Genomic DNA, 19415 nt, shown 5'->3' on the forward strand with positions numbered 1-19415 from the left:
CATTTGTCTGGGATTCTGAGGAGTGAACCAAGGACTATGCTAAGCAGATGTATTTAAAGGCCCACGACATCACCATGCGGTAACTCAGACCACTCCCAGACAGTCCTAGCTAAATCCTTGCTTGAGAAATTGCCCTTTGCTAACAAGTAGTTTTTGTTTCTTTTTGACCATTTTCATTGAGAACATTCACAGTAAGGTACCTAATTGTTACCCAGAAAAAAAGAAAACGTCCGCATTGGACCTTGTTTAATGTCTGCAGTGTGTATTGTTCACAATTGTGGTCAATATATGGCTTTGATGATAGGCTTCAATTATTCATTTATTATCCTGATTTTGAAATGGGCCTCTTCCACCTGTTGCCTGTTTGAAACGCATGCGCACACACCTACTCATGAGCGTGCTCCGCTGTCTGCAGGGCGGCTGATGCGGTCTTCACAGGCCACTCGGACAACATCATTGCCTTCCACATGAACAACAACTCCAACGGCAAGGGCAACAAGCCCCATCTACCTGTGGTAAGTCTAACCCACTTCAATACAAAACCACATTTAACTAGCCTATTATTTATCATACCATTTGGGGTATCATCGAAATCTGTCATTTTGCATTGTGCCCCTTGTTGGTCTGGTAATATGTTACATAACAATGTTAAAACTTTAAGCATGGTTTTGACAACGTTATGATATTTGTCCAACTCCAAATAATAGTGTATTTTTTGAAGCTATATTAATTATGCACCCTGGCGTGCTTTGACAACCCTCTCTTAACGTGTACGTGTCAGCGAGCGGGAACTTCTGGTAACCCCACCAACCCCTCTCTCGCCCTCACCCTGTGTTGTAGAATAATCAGATGGGACCCCCTCGGGGTGACTCTAAGCAGCTGGGTGGAGCGCCCCAGCAGCAGTCATCTCACCCTTCTGACCAGAACCACCAGCAGGCCTCCAAAGCACCTCCACCAGGCCAACAGCAGCCAGCAGAGGCCCAGCCTCAGGGGGCCAAGCCTGGGAGCTTCCCCCAGGACGGGGCCTCCTCTGGGGGCATGGACTCTAAGAGCGGAAGCCCCCAGAACGGCACGCCCCACGACGCTAACAGCAACCCTGGAGGGACGCCCGGCCACCAGACCCCCTCTGGGGCATCCCAACAGGTCTTCCCCTCTCTGGACCTTCCCAATGGTGCCGACGCCAAACTCACGGCCCAGCAGCAGCAGCTGGCACACGAGCTGATGTCCAGCATGGGGGACAACTCTGAGGGCCTGTCCCAGGAGCAGCTGGAGCACCGCGAACGCTCCCTGCAGACGCTACGGGACATCCAGCGCATGCTCTTCCCCGATGACAAGGAGTTATCCCTCAAAGACATGGTAGCTATGGGGCAGGGCAACCCAGGCGGGCCTCCTGGGCCCAACCCCGGCATGATGGAGGGGGAGCCCAAGAAGCCTGGGGAGCAGGGCCCCCTCCAGGCCATGATGGCCCAGTCCCAGAGCCTGGGGAAGCCTGGAGGCCCTGTGGGGCCCCGCCCTGATGGCACTTTGTTTGGGCCCGGAGGCCTCAGAGACATGTCATTCTCCCCGGACGAGCTGGGGCCTCCGCCTCCTGGGCCGCCTATGAACTCTCACGGAGGGCCCGGCGGTGAGCACGGGGATCACACAGGGATGAACCCGGAGCAGATGGCATGGCTGAAGCTGCAGCAGGAGTTCTACGAGGAGAAGAAAAGGAAGCAGGAGCAGATGCAGCACCGGGGACCCATGGGCGACATGATGATGCACCAACAAGGCCCCCGGGGCCCCATGATGCGCGGGCCCCCGCCTCCCTACCAGATCAATTCGGCTGGGGAGATGTGGGGCCCCGAGCACTTCCCAGAGCAGATGAACATGGGCCCCCGGGGCCCCATGCATCCCCACATGCAGAGGATGCCCGGCGGCTTCCCTCCTGGCATGATTAACCCGGGCATGGAGGGCGGCCCCAACCCCAGGGGGCCCCGGCCTGGAATGAATTGGCCCGACGACATGGGACCCAACATGGGCGACGGCAGGGGCTTCTTGCCCGGACAGGGGCCGTTTGTAGGGCCAGGGGGTCGGGTGGAAAGGTTCCCCAACCCACAGGCGGTGCAGGAGGCCATGTTCCAGCAGGGCATGGGGGGTGACAAGCAGGGCATGGGGCTGCCACATGGCATGATCATGGAGATGAACAGGGTGATGGGGGGAAACGGCCCCCGGGGGCCAATGGACGGCAACGGTCCTAACGGAGGAGGCATGATGTTTCCCAGAATGCCTGGCGACGTTGGCCCCATGAGCCCATCCTCCAGGATGGAGTTTGTCAAGGGCCTGGGCCGGGACATGGGCCCCGAGTTCAGCATGGGCCCCGGGAACATGAACATGGGACCCAACCCCCAGATGATGCAGGCTAAGATGAGGGGGGAGCCTCACATGAACCCCGAGGAGATGATGAAGATGAGAGGAGGCTCCATGCCAGAGAACATGGGCCCTCAGAAGATGATGCAGGGGCCTCCCTTCCCTGACCAGGGGCACCACCCAGGGGACTTCAACATGGGCCCCAACCGCCACTTCCCTGGTATGGGGCCTCACAGGCCAGGGAACCCTAGGTGCCCCAGAGTTGAACCCCCCTTCGGCCCTGACCAGCGAGGACCCAACCACGGCGGCAACGGTCGCCTCAGCCACATGCCCCCCAACTCGGGCCCGCCTCCCAGCCAGAGGAACATGGGGGGCCGCAAGGGTCCTCAGGACATCCAGGGCGGCCAGGCTAACTCACCCAACATCAACCCCCTCAAGTCCCCTACGCTAAGGCAGGTCCAGTCCCCCATGCTGGGCTCGCCCTCTGGGAACCTCAAGTCCCCCCAGACGCCCTCCCAGCTGGCCGGCATGCTCCAGGGGCCCTCAGCGGCAGCAGTGGCCGCGGCCGCTGCCTCCATCAAGTCTCCCCCCATGATGGGTTCGGCTGGAGCCTCTCCCGTCCACATGAAGTCACCCTCGCTCCCGGCACCCTCCCCAGGGTGGACATCGTCCCCCAAGCCCCCCATGCAGAGCCCAGGCATCCCCCAGAACAACAAGCAGCCCCCGCTCAGCATGACCTCACCCAACATGATGGGCAACGTGGAGCAAGGTGAGTCCCAGAAGTTTCTCCTCTGTTAGCCTTCCATCAATTCAGTTCAGTAGATTGTGCTTTATGGACTGAATCTTGACTTGAGATCTGTGCTTTTAACTCAGACTCAGGCAATGGGAGATTTGTGTGAAAGCTTGAGTTTAATTAGGATTCAGCCCTACGTGTTCTCTGCATAAGAATGTACAGTGGATATTTATGTAACTGATCTCTCCTCTTCTCTCCCCCCTTCTCGTCGTCCTCTCCCTCTTCTCTCCCCCCTTCTCGTCGTCCTCTCCCTCTCCCCTTCAGGAGGGAATGGTCCCCCCACAGCACCCCCTTCCAGTAGTGCTTCCAGTCTTCCGTCTGGCAGCCCCTACGCCCTGCCCCCTGAGCCCACGATATCTCAGAACCCCCTGTCCATCATGATGTCACGCATGTCCAAGTTCGCAATGCCCACTTCCACGCCCCTCTACCACAACGCCATCAAAACGGTGGCGAGCTCGGACGACGACTCGCCACCGGCCCGCTCGCCGAACCTGCCGCCCATGAACATGTCTGGTAAGAGCTCCAACATGCTGTTATATTTTGCATACAAACACCCACAAAGCTGTACTAGAGAGGTAGGTGTTTAGACCAGGCCATTTTCTGTTAACGCATCACAAATCATAAATACTTATACATATCTGTATCCAATTTTGCACCTTGGCAATTGTCTTCTACACATACCCCTGGAGCCTAGAACATTCACTATACTGAGGCGTAAGCTTAAGCATTTTATGTTTTTGCTCTTTGTTTTATGGTTTGAATGTAGTGATCTCACCCTGCCTGTCTCTCTGCTGCCTCCTATAGGTCTGGGAATGAACCACCACCCTGGCCACAATCGCATGATGGCTCCCACGTCACAAGGCCCCATGCCCGCTCTCAGCCCCATGGGTATGAACACCATGGGCTCCCAGCCCCTCTCCCACGGCATGCCTAACCAGATGCCCTCGCCCAACCCGATGGGGGGACCCCACCAGGGGCCCATGGGGCCGGGCATGATGGGGCCCCACGGCATGATGATGCCTGGCGGGCAGGACCCAGGGATGGGCAACCCTCAGATGATACCTCAGGGCCGTATGGGCTTCACCCACCGAGGCCAGGGATTCCCCCCTGGCCACTCTCCTCCTCAGCAGGTCCCCTTCCCCCACAACGGCCCCGGGCCCCAGGGTGGTTTCCCTCACGGCATGGGCTTCCAGGTGGAGGGGGGCCCCATGGGCAGAATGGGCAACATGGGCCCCGGCGGGGATCCGGGCGGCATGTGTAAACCCAACACCCCGGGAGGAGGTCAGGACTTCAACATGTTCAACAATGATAACGACCTCCACGAGGTCATGCGAACGGGAGCCACCGGAATGCCGGAGTTTGACCTCTCCCGGATTATCCCATCGGAAAAGCCGAGCCAGACTCTGTCCTACTTCCCCCGTGGTGGCGACGGCCCGGGGGTGAAACCTCCTCACCCCTCCGGCCCCCAGGGCTTCCCTCCCCAGATGCAGGGAATGATGGAGGGGAACCCTAGGATGGGGATGCCCATGCAGGGGATGGGGGGTCCGCCGGGCCCTGGCCACATGGGGGGGCCCCAAGACATGCCAATGGGGAACCCTGGCCATAATCCCATGCGGCAGCCACACCCGGGCCACCCCGGCTTCATGTCCCAGGGCATGATGGGACCCCAGCACCGGATGCTGTCACCGGGGCAGCAGCCGGGCATGATGGGAGGACCTGGGCAGGGGATGATGCAGGTTAAAGAGAGGGGGGGGCCTATGTACAATCACCCGGGCCCCGTGGGCTCGCCCAACATGATGATGTCACTCCACGGCATGGGTGGCCCCCAGCAGACTATGATGATGCCGCCTCAGATGAGGCCTCGCGGCATGGCAGGGGACATGGGCATGGGCTTCAACCCTGGTCCCGGAAACCCCGGGAACCTTATGTTCTGAGCTGCTACAGCCAAGTAGAAACTAAAGACCTGACTCGGAACCTAGGAGTCTAGAACCTAGGAGTCTAGAACCTGCGCAAACAAAGGAATACAAATGAGACTTGTGCTCTCTTAGGCTGTTGTTGTGTGGACTGGGGACACATACATTCAGTCCGGCACATACTCACACATCCCGAGACACTTTTGGGCTGGTTTAGCAGTCCGTCGGGTGTGGTGGTGCAACTGCAGCGTGTTCCACGGAGGGAACTGATCTTTCTCTGTTTGGGAAAACGTAGAATGTACGGCACGAGTCTAAGCTCCAGTGTTCTACGGACGGATAGGAAATGGGCCTCTTCATAAAAACTCAAGGGATGACCCGGGACCAGAGGTCCGTAGTTGTACTGTTGTTATAAGAACAGCTGAACTACGAAATGTAAAGAACAATAAAGCATTAAAAACACAACGAACTGAATGAAAAGACAAAAAGGTCACTGTTTTTTTTTTCCTTTAGTTTTTTTGTCCCATTTTTGCCTGTATGTTTACATCTCATCTCATCACTACCCTCCACAGATTACGTGCTCTTTGTATTTGTGTACTGTAATTGTGTTGTTAAAGGGATTTTACTAGTGACTTCTAGTTTGTTTCCCCATCTTCTTTTGTTAAGGAGGGTGGGGTTGTGGGGGGGGGGTAGGGTAGCCAAATGTCGCTGCAACTCCCACTCCGAAATTCTGTTTACCATGTAGGGGGGGGTCAAAGTATTTTAAAAACTGCATTTTCCTTTGTTACTCTACATGATATGCCAAACGATGACCTCATACAGATAATAGTATTATTAAAAAAGCACAAACATGATTTAGCTGTAAAGAAAATGTTTTCTTTTCTCCTGTTTTTGTCAAAAAAACACTTGGTAGGAGGGGTGATTCTCTGGCGTACGCAGTGAGGTGCTGATGAGGCCTGGTTTAGAATTGGATGTGGGTTGGGGGGGGGGGATGTCTGTCACACCTCAAACCCCTCTCAGCCCTAACGGACACGGCAGTAAGCAAAGCCTCTGCTCTCACCCTTCCAGGCTAGGAGTACAGAGAGGAGAGTGAAGAAGACGAAGCAGCCTTAACCATGTCTGGATTACTTGGAGGGGTGACCATACAATTTTGCAGATCTTTTTTTTTTAAACAAAAATGTCATTAAAAAAACTTGACAGAAAATGAGGTAATGGGTTGTATCAGTGTTCCTGCCTCTCCTGTGTTAACACATTGTCATGTGACTCCATTGAATTTGGTACAGGGCTGTGGTGTTGGAAGACAAATAAAAGCTATTGTTTGGTATACAGGTGGCGTGTGTTGTGTCGTATGCTATTTTCCCCTAGCACACCAGTCAATCACACCTTTTGGAGGCGTAATCTACGTATGATTCATGTTATTTTCCATCAACTATAAGGAAAAATCCTTTGTGTCGATTGCAATGGATCTCACACTGTATAGAGCAATATGGCCACCTAGTGGAGAAACACTGGTCAGTGGCGCTTACGTTCCATTCGAGTTCCAGGGCCCATGCCAACAACTATCCTATTGTGGTACTCTACTCCAGTGGTTCTCTAACTTTTTGGGGTACTGTACCACCAAGCACATTTTGTTCCCTAAAGTACCCCCTCGTGTGCATTTCACCAGTACGCCTATGGTCTTTTGAGTCTCTTCGAGTATTCCCTGTGGATAGGCGAAGCACCCCCAGGGGACCTGGTTGAACTACTGCTCAATAGAGCCTAGTGCATTGTTAAACCCTTTTTGTTATTGAAGATTGGAACTGGCAGCAATATCTGACAGACTGGTGTTGGCAAGTGATTTTACTCCTGGGTTGATATAATGCTTCAAGTGTTTCAGGCCAAAATGATAACTATACAATCGGGGCCCGTATTCCTCAAAGCGTCTCAGAGTAGGAGTACTGAGCTAGGATCAGGTCCCCCCCTCTTATAACTTTAAAGGCAAAACTGATCCTAGATCGGCACTGCTACTCTGAGATACGTTGTGAATTCAAGCGCAGGTGTTGAGACTATTTCCATTGAATGTCCATACATACTCATTGTATGTAAGTTAACCAGCCCCCCAGGGAATTATCTTTGGCTCCCATCCAGACCATGCCCTGGGAAACATTGGGAATAATTCTCTAGCCTGTTATCAAAACTTTTAGAAATGCTGGGAATCAGTTCTCAAGGTTTCCTCTGGCTCTAAATATCCACCAAGACACTATAATTAAATTACCCAGCATTCCAGAGAGCAGCCTGGTCCGTCAGCCTGGCCAAGGGGGCTTTGCTCTCGACTAATTTTAGAGAGGGTAAGTGTGTCCTGCAGCTGTGAAGCCTGGCATTCATGTCTCTGGTTTAAACACACAGATTAAATATGGCTATAACGAGGGGTTCTAAAAGATCAGGACAAATGGATACTGATACTCAAATGATTGACCCTGTTGCTCGATAAGAGGCCAGTTAAAAAAATATACATCTCAGATGAGGTGTGTTCATAGGTTAGAAAATATCAGTCAAATACAGTGCATGGTACATATGGGATGTATATATTGAGTTTGTGCTCGTTTTACATTTTGTCTTAATTTGTGAGAAGAGAATCAGTGTTCTTTACCGTACGCACAGTCAATATACAATACAGTGCAGATAGAACAGTGAACATTATTGTCATCAGTGTGCAAAATAGAATCGCTCTACTTAAAATATGAGTAGATAAGACATAGCTTGCAAATTCCTATCATGTGTCACGGGTAAATGTGTTTTTAACGGCAGACAATATATACTTTTACATACAAAATGAACATGAAAACATTTGGAACACTAAAGATACATAGATTTTCACATTGCTTTTTGCTAAAGTGCAACGTTTACAAAAATGTGATTGCAATGACACCCCCCCCCCAATACAATATAATTCACATTAAACAAAGATATGTTGAAAATTAGTTAAACAACATTTTTTTTGTTAATTCGTATTTAGATTTAGTTAAACATTTCAAAACGTAAATCGGAGATTTGTTAAAACATTATACACACAGATTCAGTAAACTAGTGTAAAACTATTTCAGTTTTCGACCACATACCACCAGGTAAAAAAGCTAGGTCTTATTTTTTATATATATATATATATATCAGCACTTCTGTTTGCTAATTCTGAAAGGGTATCACTTTCCAAAAATTAAGAGAATTCCTCTCTGGCTCGAGACAGACACTCGTTTGGCAAGATCACTTTCAAGGTCTCTGCCCGGTTTTCCGATAGCGATGGAATGTAGGCTTACGAGTGTTTTAATGATGCGTCTTTCCTACAACGACCGAAGGAAGAAGTAACATGCGTCTGCCAAAACACCACGCAGAGAGAACGGTCGCAAAGAGGGTCGTTGGAGCGTTGTGTCGATACTGATAGGCTCGAAAGAAAAGGAGCGCTGGTCTCGGATCAGCTTTCTTCATTCAAATATTTCCTTAACATTATAATTATTTCACAATACTGACTACGGATCAGCTCCTATTGAGACAGTTTATTATGAATAATGCTTACCCAATGAAAATGCACTAAATCACCGATTTGGCACATCATTGCACACACAGGGAATATGTTGAGACAAATACTGACAGTAGCCTACAAGTAGCAAAATCAGGGGTGCAACTTTCACTGTGGACAGGGGACATGTCCCCCCCACATTCTGAAATTGCATTTTTGTCCCCCCCATATCATTGGAATATGATACAAAACGATGCAACGGTGTGCTTTAGGACCATGTGGACTCCTCCGAGCAGTCAGGTAGGCTGTTTGGAGTGTTTATCTGACTGAATAAAAATATATATATATTTATTATGTCCCCCCCACTTCTAAAATCAACTTGCGCCCCTGAACAAACTAGAACTCAATTGATTGAACATTAAATGTATTTCAATATGATTGAAATAGGCCTACAGCCTACTGTTTATATTTTAATGCAGTCGTCTCGGTTTTCATTTGAAGCATCTTTGCATTTCTAGTCGACTTTGTTCTGAATGTAACAGTATAGCTTCCGTCCCTCTCCTCACCCCAACCTGGGCTTGAACCAGGGACCCTCTACACACATCAACAACTGACACCCACGAAGCATCGTTACCCATCGCGCCACAAAAGCCGCGGCCCTTGCAGAGCAAGGGGAACAACTACTTCAGGTCTCAGAGCGAGTGACGTCACCAATTGAAACACTATTTGCGCGCACCACCGCTAACTAGCTAGCCATTTCACATCGGTTACATGAAGTTATCAGAGTCACAGAGACATATAAACCATGTGATTCAATGTTTAGCAGAGATGTATGTGTATAAAGTGACGAGGGAGGTCGAAAAAGCATCTGATGCACTTAGCTGTTCTAGGAGTTGTCTGAGGCAGTCGTTAGATTACGAGCGTTTTCAATTGCAAAGTTAATACTGATGATTTTGGGAAACTGCTCTGAGTTATAATGATGCTCCAACGAAGGTTCTAACAATGAATTTAGGCTTAAGATGGTTTTGGGAAACGGGCCACCGGGTCAGTCAGGGTATCTGAACTATGCACTATGAACTATGTTCTCCCCACACCCTGGGAAGCTTGTTATGTCTGCTTTAACCGATGATGGCTCCACATAAATAAAGCCCTGATCAGAATAGGTTGTAATTTGTCTGTCTCTCTTTAACCATACATAGTACACCAAAAATCCCACGGGTCATCCCTGTAGGTCCTATTGGATCTCTGGTGGGAAGTGATGACAACATCAGGATTCACATGGTGTGTCTGCGTGTTTGTGTTGTATGCCAACGAAAGTGTCTGCGTGCCTCTGTAAATGTAGCGTGTGTGTATGTGTTTGTGTTCGTGTGCATGCGTGAGAGAGAGCAAGCTTGCACACGCAGAGCATTCGTCTAAGCGTGCGTTTGTGGGTCACTGACAGGCAGCCGTCCTTCACATATCTCTCTCTCTCTGAGTGACAGACTGGCTGTCATCTGTCCCACTTAGCTGTCCCCATCAGCCAGTCAGTGTCACAGAGCGGATAGTGTGGCAGTGACCCACTCATTCTCAGGTCTGACACAAGGCCCCCCTGTCTCTCAGGGAGAGACTCCGTGACAGTAGTCAGAGTCAATGTCTCAAATGGCACCTTATTCCCCTATATAGTGCACTACTTTTGACCAAAGCTATATGTGCCCTGGTTTAAAGTAGTGCGCTATATAGGCAATAGGGTGCCATTTAGGACTCAGACAGACAGAGGTCTCAGACAGTCACATTAGTGGATTAGTCCTGAGGGCTAAATATGAAGGCTCTAACCCCTCTACAGCTGTGCTTGATTAGTTTGAGTATTCCGTTTCATGACTTGTGATACTTTGTGACTTCGTTGACTTGTCCCATGCAGTGTTCAAATTAGTCCCCTACAACAGATGAGTCATAGTCATCCCAGTCTGTGTGTGTGTGTGTGTGTGTGTGTGTGTGTCTTTGAAACGATCCAGGGACAGTGTGTGTGTTGGGAATTGGCGCTATACAGCCAAGTCATCCGGTCGCACACGGCTACTGGAGCCACTGGTCTTGCTCAGACGCCTCTTGTCCTTCAGGAAACCGTTTTGGAGCAGCGAAGGGGGCGGGGTGCAGGCGTTGGGCGTGTCGGCGTGCCCCTCATAGGTCACGTGCAGGAAGTCTTCCGTTTCAAGGTCATTGTGGACAACACGGTGGCGCTCAGTGGCCATGTTGACTGAGTTCTGCTGGTGGGCCAGCCGGTTGTTGAAGGGGGGGCAGCTAGGATGGGGGTGGGATTGGGAATGCATGGGGTGTGTGTGAGGGGAAGAGCTAACACACTGGCTGAAGTTTGGGGGTGGGGTGCAGGGCATGGATGGACGGGGTGGGCTGTCAGGTTCAGCGGAGATGACCGTAGCACTTGAGGGCGTGCGTCCTTGTAGCAGCTGTTGTTGTTGCTGTTGTCGTTTCCTCCTCAGAAACCTCTGACACTGCTTAAAGGCCAGGTGGTAGAGCTCCACGGCGCTGAGAAACAGCGACACGCCCGACACGGCCAGCATGAACACGATGAACACATTCTTCTCCGTGGGCCGCGAGACGTAACAGTTAACCGGGTGTGGACAGGGCCGGCTGTGGCACACGTACAGGGCGTTGAGGAAGACCCCGTAGAGGATGTACTGCACCACGATGAAGACCACCTCCATTAGCGTCCGGATCAGGATGCTCAACACGTAAGTCTGCAGCAGCGCCCCGCGCAGACGCACCCTGCCCATGCCGCTGCCCTCCTTCTCGCACTCTCCCCCCTTCTGTTCCCCGTGCTCCAGATAATGCTTCTCCTCTCCGTCTTCCCCTCCTCCTTCCTCCCCGTCACCTCCCCCCTGGTCCTCCTGCTCCTTGCGCCGGCGTTTCTCCTCCATGCGCACCGTGTGCATGGCGTGGCCCATGTAGATGAGCGACGGTGTGGACACGAAGACAATCTGCAGCACCCAGTAGCGAATGTGGGCGATGGGGAAGGCCGTGTCGTAACAAACGTTCTCGCAACCGGGCTGCTCCGTGTCGCAGGTGAAGTCCTCCTGCTCGTCGCCCCATGACGACTCGGCGGCCGTGCCCAAGACCAAAATACGGAAGATGAAGAGGATGGTGAGCCACACCTTGCCCACAGACGTTGAGTGTTCCTGCACCTCTTCCAAGAAGTTGCCCAGGAGACTCCAGTCGGCCATCACCCGTCACACACCACACCTCTGGAACGGCCTGAGAGAGAGTAGAGCAGTCAGGGAACAGTCAGTCACCATCTATAACTACCATCTAGCCTGGTCCCAGATCTGTTTGCGTTGTCTTTCCAACTCCGATGGTCACTGGTATGCCATTAATGATAGGAGTTGGCAAGACATTACAAACAGATCTGGGACCACGTTAACTACAATCTACTGCACTTATAGATAAATTAATTACATTTCTGCATTGAATGAAAGTGCTGTTGTTCTGTGGGATATTTTATTTGTGTTTCTTTTTTCAGGACATTTAATTATTCTGTTTCATGGCTTGTCACACTTAATTCACTTGTGTCATGCAGTGTTGACTTGTGTTTTTATTTGACTGGTTTCCAAGTTTCTCTTCATTACACCAAAGTATTCTGTGCTGTGCTGAGCTGCTGCGCTCTGTGTACTGTACCTTACTGTACTGTACTGAGCAATGCTGTGATGTACTGTACTGAGCAATGCTGTGCTGTATTGTACTGAGTGATGCTGTGCTTTACGATTCTATGCTGTTTTGTACCAGGCGATGTATTTGGGGCTGTGGAGTGGGTATATTAATAGACTTTTCTCCCTGTGTGACCACAGTGGGCTCAGTAGACTGACCTAGTTTGAGCCAAGTATGTTCCCACAGCCCTGCCTGCCTGGCCCAGCAATCTGGGAAATTGAGATGTCAGTTTTAAGGAAGTCTAAAGTCAACAAAAACACAGAAATAAACATGTCACAGGGCTTATCTTTGCATTACTTAGCCTGGGAAAGACTGAGACATACTGATTTACATTTCCTTTGGCCAGAGATTGATGGTGCGTATTTCTTGACACATCGAAAACAAACAAAGTCAATAAGGAAGTAGTGACTGGTAAGATGTAAAACATGTATAAAGAGCTAAGAACTAATAAATCAATGCACTTTGTTTCTGTTAATAGAAATGAATCCGTCTCAGAACTGAGTCAAGACATTTTCAAAGGACCCGTTCCCTCAAAAGCATTTTCCAATAACAGACGCCATATATGACAATATACAGTAAATAACTATATTATTTTTAGTATAGGAAAGTCTTCTTCTTCTTGGTAGTTGTTTAGGTCTAACTTATGAACACCGGAGCTTTACCATTTCATCACCCCATGAACTCTACTGTCAGCTCTTCTCGCTGTGCATATATATCTGCACTCGAACTAGCAGCGTTACCTGCCCCGATACAAAAGCCTTGGCCCTTGCAGAGCAAAGGAAACAGCTACTTCTATGTTGAACACTACTAGCACACACAGCTCACTAGCTGGCGATTCCACATCGGCTCCATGAGCACAGACAGTACAGTAGTGTGTACTCCAGACTCCCCCCACTCACACTCAAATAAAGGATAAACTAAGTAGTGTCTATTGAACAACTTTTCATAGTACTTAGTTTCATACAGTAGGCACACAGTGAAAACCTTTATTAAACTAAATAGCATATGTAAAAAGACAGCTATGCAAGCTTGATGTTTGACAAACTATGCAGTATGATAATTACCGTTGTACAGACTAAGTGGTTCAAGTTAAGGTTGTGTTCGCTTCTAAGAAGTTGTGTTCAGTCTTACCAGCAGAGACATTAAACCTTCCTTCGACTAAAATCCATCTGGCACTGAAGGTTGTATTTTCTTCAGACTGTATAGATCCTCAGTCTTTCTCTCTAGACGAGACTGTGTATTACTGTAACTTTGTAGCATTTCCCCTCTCTTTCTCCCTCACTTCTCCTGAAGGGCATGACCAATGGAAAGTATGGAGTTGCAGGATCAGTGCTCTTTAAGCTCAAGTGAGGGTGTTGATTAGACAGTGTGTGTGTGTGTGTGTGTGTGTGTGTGTGTGTGTGTGTCTGTGTGTGTGTGTGTGTGTGTGTGCGTGCGTGCGTGCGTGTGTGCGTGTGTGTGTGTGCGCATGTGTGTGTGTCTGAGGAAGAGGGAAAGTGGGGTAATAGGGTTTCCCTGCTTTATCTACAGCGGACCAGTAGTTTGTGTGTGAGGACGATTTAAGCTCTAGTGGCCACGACAGTGACCTCAGGCAAGTTATGGGAACTATGGCTGAGTGGAAAGTCGTTTTTTATAAGATATAATAGAAATAATACTAGCCCATATTGGTGTATAAAAACGGTTATTCAAACATGGCAAAATAACCTGGAATTTCTTTCTAGGGGGAAGAATGGGTTTTACTGCTGCTGCACATCATTTAGTAAATCAGTTTGACAAGAGTCATTGAGATTGACTCACTTCCCATAGAAACTCACCTCCCTTTACATTTCTGTCTGAGCGTTCTTGGTCGCCATCCTGTCCCCCACTAGGCAGTCGAGGAAGCAATGTCAAACAATATGATTTCCTACTGCCAAGGCACTTACAGTGAGGGAAAAAAGTATTTGATCCCCTGCTGATTTTGTTCGTTTGCCCACTGACAAAGAAATGATCAGTCTATAATTTTAATGGTAGGTTTATTTGAACAGTGAGAGACAGAATAACAACAAAGAAATCCAGAGAAACGCATGTCAAAAATGTTATAAATTGATTTGCATTTTAATGAGGGAAATAAGTAGTTGACCCCCTCTCAATCAGAAAGATTTCTGGCTCCCAGGTGTCTTTTATACAGGTAACGAGCTGAGATTAGGAGCACACTCTTAAAGGGAGTGCTCCTAATCTCAGTTTGTTACCTGTATAAAAGACACCTGTCCACAGAAGCAATCAATCAATCAGATTCCAAACTCTCCACCATGGCCAAGACCAAACAGCTCTCCAAGGATGTCATGGACAAGATTGTAGACCTACACAAGGCTGGAATGGGCTACAAGACCATCGCCAAGCAGCTTGGTGAGAAGGTGACAACAGTTGGTGCGATTATTCTCAAATGGAAGAAACACAAAAGAACTGTCAATCTCCCTCGGCCTGGGGCTCCATGCAAGATCTCACCTCGTGGAGTTGCAATGATCATGAGAGCGGTGAGGAATCAGCCCAGAACTACACGGGAGGATCTTGTCAATGATCTCAAGACAGCTGGGACCATAGTCACCAAGAAAACAATTGCTAACACACTACGCCGTGAAGGACTGAAATCCTGCAGCGCCCGCAAGGTCCCCCTGCTCAAGAAAGCACATATACATGCCCGTCTGAAGTTTGCCAATGAACATCTGAATGATTCAGAGGACAACTGGGTGAAAGTGTTGTGGTCAGATGAGACCAAAATGGAGCTCTTTGGCATCAACTCAACTCGCCATGTTTGGAGGAGGAGGAATGCTGCCTATGACCCCAAAAACACCATCCCCACCGTCAAACATGGATGTGGAAACATTATGCTTTGGGGGTGTTTTTCTGCTAAGGGGACAGGACAACTTCACCGCATCAAAGGGACGATGGACGGGGCCATGTACCGTCAAATCTTGGTTGAGTACCTCCTTCCCTCAGCCAGGGCATAGAAAATGGGCCGTGGATGGGTATTCCAGCATGACAATGACCCAAAACACACGGCCAAGGCAACAAATGAGTGGCTCAAGAAGAAGCACATTAAGGTCCTGGAGTGGCCTAGCCAGTCTCCAGACCTTAATCCCATAGAAAATCTGTGGAGGGAGCTGAAGGTTCGAGTTGCCAAACATCAGCCTCGAAACCTTAATGACTTGGAGAAGATCTGCAAAGAGGAGTGGGACAAAATCCCTCCTGAGATATGTGCAAACCTGGTGGCCAACTACAAGAAATGTCTGACCTCTGTGATTGCCAACAAGGGTTTTGCCACCAAGTACTAAGTCATGTTTTGCAGAGGGGTCAAATACTTATTTCCCTCATTAAAATGCAAATCAATTTATAACATTTTTGACATGCGTTTTTCTGGATTATTTTGTTGTTATTCTGTCTCTCACTGTTCAAATAAACCTACCATTAAAATTATAGACTGATCATTTCTTTGTCAGTGGGCAAATGTACAAAATCAGCAGTGGATCAAATACTTTTTTCCCTCACTGTATTTTTTTATTCTACACAATGTGGCTTGATTGCTGTACACTCCACACCAAACACTATTTCCACATTCCTGGGGGTCATGGCATACATACAGTATGGTCCCTCTAGGTCTGTCACAGCAAGATAGATGATTTTCACTCTTAGCCTTCTGACTAATTTGAAATAGGGGAGACAGTCCACTGGGGCCTTTGCCTTCCCACACTGCTCATAAATAAGTTATTATTAACATAATCAATCTTCATACAGACCAGTTAGTCACAAATGAAAAATATTCCCATCAGGGATAGTTCACATTTTAAAGTAGAAAATAAGATAAAACTTCAAAAAGGTGAACCTTCTCTCCAGCAGGGTTTACTAAAGTCTGGTACCTGAATGATAGCTTTCTGTAGAGGTACTGTAATGGTAGAGTAAACCAGCCATGACTTTGTTATGTTATGTCTTGGTAGACACACACACCATTTACTCCCAGTTATTGCCACCTGGGAGCTACAGAGTAAAGGGTTTGGACATTTGGATCATCTTTAGCCTATCCTTATAGTCTATTCGCAATTCCACACTTTACTTTACTTTTAGAAGTCTGGCCAATGAGGGTAATGGACTCCTCCTGAATCGTTCAGTCCCTTCTACTTATTTACTTTTAAGAGACTACTTAAGACCATTTTTCAATTTCACAGAGCATAGCCCTATATCTTTAAACATTTTGGAGAATTAGCTTTGACTGAATAATTGCCACTAATCATTCGAAGCTTAATTATTTATCAAGCGACTTATTTAAGTGTCTAAAGTCAACTGCTTCTACGAAGGTTAATGAGAAAGGTATATATAGTGTGTGTAAAGGCATCATCACCATCTAACTATGGATGTCTCAGAGTTAGTCTGACATCATGTCCTTTCCTTTAAGCTCTTTTTAGCCTTTTAACACCATTCTTTCATGTCACTCGAAGCCCATTGAATACTGTTGGCCACATTTCACCTCAAGGTCACAGGACAATGTAATATTAAGATATTACATCAGGATAAGGGTCCACCCATTATTAATAACAATAGTCTAAGCTCTGAGAATGTATGACTTCCCTATTTTGACTTACTCCTGCTCTCTATATTGTTTGGCTTGCTGCTCTTTTCCTTCCTATGTCATGTTTGTTTTATTTTTGGCTCAATTTCATGTCACTCATCTTGCATGTGCTCTCTGGTTTGTCATCCGATCTGCTCGGTGCTGCTAGCATGATCACCAGCAGCACAAACAAAAAGTCTAAAGACAAGGAGGGTTTTGTCTTTGGAGGCAACGCCAGAGCAGTTGACTATAAACTGCTTTTCTATGTTTAGGCTGCAATCCCTTGGTCGGAAAGAGTCAACTTTAATCTCAAATTCATCTGACAGGTTGGATAATATTTCAGTACTAACAAAACAAGGCTTAATCCTTCAACATCACAGCAGATGCTACGGATCTATGCTGGCTTGGAAACTGCTAATGTTAAGTTGTATGCATTGTCCAGGGCATGCACAGACACATGCATCCACGCATACATGCACGCGCCAGTGGTGTAAAGTACTTAAGTAAAAATACTTTAAAGTACTAATTAAGTAAGGTTTTTTTGGTGTCTGTACTTTACTATTTATATTTTTGACAACTTTTACTTTTATTTCACTACATTCCTAAAGAAAATAATGTATTTTGTGCTCCATACATTTTCCGTGACACTCAATAGCACTCATTACATTTTGAATGCTTAGCAGGTGTAACGGCGGTCGTACAAAGGGGACCAAGGCGCGACGTGTAAAGTGCTCATATTTTACTTTAATGAAGACACTAAATCAAAACAACAAAAACGACCGTCAACAGTTCCGTCAGGTTACAAGGAACAAAACAGAAAACAACTACCCACAAAACCCAAAGGAAAAACAGGCTACCTAAGTATGGTTCCTAATCAGAGACAACGATAGACAGCTGCCTCTGGTTAGGAACCATACTCGGCCCAACACAAAGAAATACAACACATAGAATGCCCACCCCACACCCTGACCTAACCACATAGAGAAACAAACCATCTCTCTCAGGTCAGGGCGTGACAGCAGGACAGAACAAGGGTCCATTTCACACACGTATCAAGAGAACATCCCTGGTCATCCCTTTTTCCTCTGATCTAGCGGACTCACTTGTAAATACTCATTTGTAAATGATGTATAAGTGTTTGAGTGTGTCCCTGGCTATCTGTATATTTTAAAAAACATGAAGATGGCGCTGTCTGGTTTGCTTAATATAAGGAATAAATAATATTTTGTACTTTTACATTTTCATAATTAAGTATATTTTAGCAATTACATTTACTTTTGATTCTTAAGTATATTTAAAACCCAATACTTTTAGACTTTTACTCAAGTAGTATTTTACTGGGTGACTTTCACTTTTACTTGAGTAATTTTCTATTAAGGTATCTTTACTTTTACTCAAGTATGACAATTGGGTACTTTTTCCACCATTGACTGACAGACTGACAGACTGACAGACTGACAGACTGACACACACACACACACACACACACACACACACACACACACACACACACACACACACACACACACACACACACACACACACACACACACACACACACACACAGTACTCTACCTGAGATGCAGCTGCTTAGACCAGGCTGGTGCCTTTTCTGTTAAAAATGAAAATGCAGAAAGGTTTTCTCAGTGCTCAGGTGACAGGGAAGAAAAGTAAAGGACTCTCAATATTAGGGGTAAGGTATATTGTAGTAGAACAGTCTTACAGTATTAAGGCAAAAAGTTGTCCCTGAAAGGGTGAAATCCAGAGGTCTTGGTCTCTCTTTCTAGGCTGTGTGTCTCTGTTCAGACAGAAGACTGCTCATCTTGTCTTGTCTTGACACAGAAAGTTGTGTCTGTCACGGTAAAGCAGCAAACTTAGTCTCTTTCAGTGTCCTGGCTAAAGATGATTGGGTTTGTCCACCAATGTCAAGTCTCTCTTCTAGAGTCCAAACAGAAAGCTGTTTATCTCTCTCCTCTGGGGCAGAAAATTGAGTCTCTCACCAGTTGGTGTGATGTGTTGAGGGATCAAATCCACTATCTGTCAATGATCAGCGGAAGAAAACAGAATCTTTCAACTTTAAGAAAACTTAAATGTTTTCATCAACTATAATTACTATTTCCCTCTCTTTCCCTTTTTTCATTCCTTGGCAGAGATCAGGGTAGAGGGACTGGTGATGCAGACTTCGAGGACGGACGGAGTAGATGAGGGCACAGACCTCAGGCTGATGAGCAAGAGCAGCTGTCTGTAATGTAGGAGACTACCAGACAGACCACGGGCAGAAATGCAGCCTTAAGCATGGTGGCAGTGGAAGAAATACCAGACATCACTTGTGGCCTGTCCTTCCTACCATACCCAGCACCCGGCAGCCCTCCAATAGCCTCCTCCCTTCCTCCTCCTCCTCTCCTCCTCCTCCTTTGGCTTCCTCTCTCTCTCAGCCCACAATGCCCTCGGTTTGCCTGCCTGGTAATCTATTCTAGAGAGAGGAATATCTCAGGTCAGGAGGGGAAGTCAGATTGTATTAGAACACAATGGCAATTCTACATTGGCCACTAACTCCCATTTTGTCTCTGCTCCCTAAACCATACATAGATCCACACACAC

At 47.7% G+C, this 19415-nt stretch overlaps 2 protein-coding genes across 10 annotated transcripts in view; one reads left to right on the plus strand and one right to left on the minus strand.

Moving 5' to 3' along the window:
- LOC106575079 (B-cell CLL/lymphoma 9 protein) overlaps positions 1–6378 on the plus strand; it is a 109437-nt gene extending 103059 nt beyond the window's left edge. For all 8 annotated transcript variants that reach the window (XM_045698781.1, XM_045698780.1, XM_014151238.2 and 5 more), the window contains 4 exons: positions 416–515; positions 841–3115; positions 3404–3652; positions 3944–6378. In XM_045698781.1, the coding sequence (XP_045554737.1) occupies positions 416–515; positions 841–3115; positions 3404–3652; positions 3944–5073 (3754 nt within the window). In that variant the 3' untranslated portion in view covers positions 5074–6378. The remainder of the gene's footprint in view (positions 1–415; positions 516–840; positions 3116–3403; positions 3653–3943) is intronic.
- A 1214-nt stretch (positions 6379–7592) lies between these two features.
- gja5b (gap junction protein, alpha 5b) lies at positions 7593–19185 on the minus strand. 2 transcript variants are annotated; one of them, XM_014151234.2, is made up of 3 exons: positions 18538–19185; positions 18390–18426; positions 7593–11785 (listed from the first exon to the last, which is right to left on the minus strand). In XM_014151234.2, the coding sequence occupies exon 3, from the start codon at positions 11752–11754 to the stop codon at positions 10561–10563; it is 1194 nt and encodes a 397-aa protein (XP_014006709.1). In that variant the 5' UTR covers positions 11755–11785; positions 18390–18426; positions 18538–19185; the 3' UTR covers positions 7593–10560. The 2 variants fall into 2 exon arrangements, with proteins under 2 accessions (XP_014006709.1, XP_014006710.1); XM_014151235.2 differs by lacking the exons at positions 18390–18426; positions 18538–19185 and adding an exon at positions 13367–13619.
- Between the last annotated feature and the right edge of the window lie 230 nt (positions 19186–19415).

The sequence above is a fragment of the Salmo salar genome, chromosome ssa17 (assembly GCF_905237065.1).
Source record: "Salmo salar chromosome ssa17, Ssal_v3.1, whole genome shotgun sequence".
NCBI lineage: Eukaryota > Metazoa > Chordata > Actinopteri > Salmoniformes > Salmonidae > Salmo > Salmo salar.